At 56.0% G+C, this 3,551-nt stretch overlaps 1 protein-coding gene across 1 annotated transcript in view; it reads left to right on the top strand.

Annotated features, from left to right (window-relative positions):
• Positions 1-810: 810 nt before the first annotated feature.
• The window catches only part of LOC104548410 (voltage-dependent L-type calcium channel subunit alpha-1S-like), a gene marked incomplete at both ends in the record, with an annotated part of 4,765 nt that continues 2,024 nt past the window's right edge, over positions 811-3,551 (top strand). The window contains 4 exons of the mRNA XM_010194422.1: positions 811-912; positions 1,035-1,159; positions 2,546-2,674; positions 3,363-3,546. Of these exons, the coding sequence (XP_010192724.1) occupies positions 811-912; positions 1,035-1,159; positions 2,546-2,674; positions 3,363-3,546 (540 nt within the window). The remainder of the gene's footprint in view (positions 913-1,034; positions 1,160-2,545; positions 2,675-3,362; positions 3,547-3,551) is intronic.

Genomic DNA, 3,551 nt, shown 5'->3' with positions numbered 1-3,551 from the left:
GCTGGCTCATGGTCATCCTGCTGTCCACTCTCCTTGCACTGCAGGGTGCTGGTTACATTCCCCTGCTCTGTCCAGGGACCTCAGGGCACTCACTTGTGGGGTTGGACTCTCTGGTGCAGCCCTCAGCTTCCTGCCATTAGTTATCTCATTGGACCACGGGCACACATGTGCTGCAGCTCAGGCCAAGCCTGCAGGACATTTTCAGTTGCAGGCAGATGTGTTGCAGCCCTTGAGCAGTGAACAAATGTCACCCCAACTGCACAACGCTCAGGAGTGGTTCTGACCCAGACCCCATCCCTGCCATAGTGCACGGCCATTGCCCTCCCTCCCTGCACCGTTGAGTGGGGTCTGATCTCCCCTTGCCCCCAGCATAGCACCAGCCACTCCAGTTTTGCATTTCTCCACGTATTTATAATTTCAGAGTGGAATGAAAGGGGATGGATCCTCTTTGAAGTTAGCTGTGCTGGGGAGGAGTGGCTTTCACCTCCTTCCTTGCCAGCAGCACAGTTTGCAAAGCCCTGCTTTGAGAAGGTGCCACACCACCTTGTTTCCATGCCTGTGGGTTAGGCAGTATCACAACAGAGACGGTGGCACTGACGCTCCCCCTGTTTGCGAGGTGTGAGTCACTCTATAGTTAAAGTCTTTTTGTTAAAATCAAAGCTTCACTCTTACAGAACTCTCTTTTGCTGGCTGGGGAGGCTGCAGAGGAGCCCTGGAGGAGTCTGGCCAGGTTTTTCACATGCTTTGTCTTCACTCATGTTCACACTCCCTTGGTAATGATCGGCTCTGTCCCGCTCCCTTTTCTCACAGGTAACTTTGAGCAGTCCAACGAGGAGCTCAGAACCATCATCAAAAAAATCTGGAAGCGAACGAGTATGAAACTTTTGGACCAGGTGATCCCACCTATTGGAGGTAATGTCACTTGGGGGTGACACCCAGAGAGGCAGAGCAGCGCCTGGTTGGGATCTCAGCTGCTGTGACAGCTCGGGGGCGTCTGCAGGGCAGTATCATCAGGTTGGGTTCCTCCCCTTCAGATGACGAGGTGACAGTGGGCAAGTTCTATGCCACTTTCCTCATCCAAGAGCATTTCAGGAAGTTCATGAAGCGCCAGGAGGAGTATTATGGGTACCGGCCGAAGAAGAACCCTGTGGAGATCCAGGTTGGTAGCGTGTGGGTGGCGTTGGAGGGACGACCCTTCCTGGGGGCAGGCAGGGTGTGGGGGGAGCTCTGCAGACCAGGGAGGCAGCTTCCCCCAACCCAGGAAAGTCCAGGGTGACCAAGAGAGACAGAGCTGCAGGAACACACAGGGCCTCAGCCTCTGGAAATGGGATGGCCCCAAGTGAACCAGTGCTGAACTGGCCATGAACACTCCCTGGCTGAGGGTGACCCTCATCTCCAGGGTGCAGGTGACTCCAGAAGCAAGGGAGGTTTTTCACAGAATCACAGAATCCCAGACTGTTAGGGATTGGAAGGGACCTCAAAAGCTCACCCAGTCCAATCCCCCTGCCGGAGCAGGAACACCCAGATGAGGTTACACAGGAAGGCGTCCAGGCGGGTTTTGAATGTCTGCAGAGAAGGAGACTCCACAACCTCTCTGGGCAGCCTGGGCCAGTGCTCTGTCACCCTCACTGAGAAGAAGTTTCTTCTCCAATTGAAGTGGAACCTCCTGTGTTCCAGTTTGTGTCCGTTACCCCTTGTCCTATCATTGTTTGTCACCGAGAAGAGCCTGGCTCCTTCCTCGTGACACTCACCCTTTAAATATTTATAAACATTTTGACTCTGCCCTGCTGACTTCAGCTGCAGAGAGGGCTCAGCCAGGTCTGATGCTTCACCAAGCAGTTTTAAGACCTGGACGTGCCCCTCACAGACCAACATCTGGGCCAAATGCTGCTCATCCAGGCCCTTATCTACCTACTCTTCTCCATTCCCAGGGCCTGCTCTCTTTCCTCACCTTAGCAGTGTTGCAGATACTTCTGTGTGCCTGGTGCTCTCTGTGTCATCTCAGTGCAGCGTCAGATGGAGAGGGCTTGGTGTGGCTGACCTTGAGCAGGACCACTGCAGGCAGAGAAGCCTGCACCACAGCCCTGAGGGATGCTGTCGGGGAGGGATGGGAGAGGATTTATGTGCCTGGCCAGAGTAGCTGGGAGGTCCCCAGCCTCTCCTCACGTTATAGGGAGGAAATAGCTTGTAGAGATCAAAGACCAGGCGCCAAAGATGCAATGTGAGGAAAAGAGCCAGGCTCCAGGTCAGATACCTCCAGATCAGGGACTAAGGTACAGCTGCTCCTTGCGCATCACCAGCCTGACCCTTCATCAGGCTGCCCCTCTCACATCCCTCTGCGGGACAGCATGAGCCCAGAAGCTGTTTCACCCAGCCCAGAGCCTCATGGCTGCAGGGCAGCCCATGACCTGTCCCTGGTAGGAGACCTGGCGGGGCAGCGCGGCTTACCAGGGGAGTGTGCTTCATCGTGTTCCCTCTCCAAAGCCCCAGTGAGACCAGTGGTGGGGCCAGGCCACATCCAGCCGTGCCTTCTTGTCCCCACCAGGCTGGGCTGAGGAGCATTGAAGAAGAAGCTGCTCCTGAAATCCATCGAGCCATCTCTGGGGACCTGACTGCTGAGGAGGAGCTGGAAAGAGCAATGGTGGAGGCTGCTATGGAGGAAGGGATATACAGGGTGAGTGCAGCCCTGGTGGTGGTGGTCCTGCCCCATTTCCATGTGGTGGTGGTGGGTCAGCGTGGCTACCAGCAGTGGAGGACAGCCTGACTGTGGAAAACAGTATGGACCACAAGGATGGGGCAGCACTTCTGTCCTTTCCTTGAGCATCAGGACATCCTGGTTGAGTCGTCATGGGCAACCTGCTTTCAGCCTCAGTTTCCCCTCTGTAAAAGGACCCTGCTCATACACCTGGCAGTGATGTGCTGAACATTTACCTGTGGGTTTGGAGGGCTCCATTCACACCTTCTGCCAGGCTAAGGCAGGACAGCTTAGAATCATCATTACCAGAGCAGGAACAATTTCACTTCTTACTTCCAGGGAGTCTTTGAACCGGCCTGGGCAGCTGTGGTGTTGCAGGGTGGCACCTCCTGCTGTGTCCAGAGGTGTCACCAGCTCAGGCTGTCCCACAGTGGTGGCAGGATTTGTCACACACAAGGCTGGCTCTCATCCCAGTGCTCCTGCGTGGCCATCAGTGCCTCAGTTTCCCCAGCTGGGCAGTGAAGCTTTCAACACTGTGGTCTGCAAGGCTCGAATAGAGAGACAAGCAGAGAGACCACTGTTCCCAGGGGTACCCCCACACATCTCCTCCTGTGGGAATGGCCCCAGAGCTCCAGGCTTCCTCTGATGCCCTCCCTGTTGGTTGCAGAGAACCGGTGGCCTGTTTGGCCAGGTGGACAGCTTCCTGGAGCCCAGCAGCCCCTTGCAGCCCCACATGGCCAGCCAGAGGCCCCTGCAGTTCACGGAGGTGGGCAGTGAGGACCTCGACTCCCCCGTCTTCCTTGATGACTTCCCCCAGGAAGGCAACACCAACACCAACAACGCCAACAGCCGTGAC

This window comes from Mesitornis unicolor, unplaced genomic scaffold (genome assembly GCF_000695765.1).
Source record: "Mesitornis unicolor isolate BGI_N332 unplaced genomic scaffold, ASM69576v1 scaffold22501, whole genome shotgun sequence".
Taxonomy (NCBI): domain Eukaryota; kingdom Metazoa; phylum Chordata; class Aves; order Mesitornithiformes; family Mesitornithidae; genus Mesitornis; species Mesitornis unicolor.
This window is presented reverse-complemented; position numbering and strand designations above follow the sequence as displayed.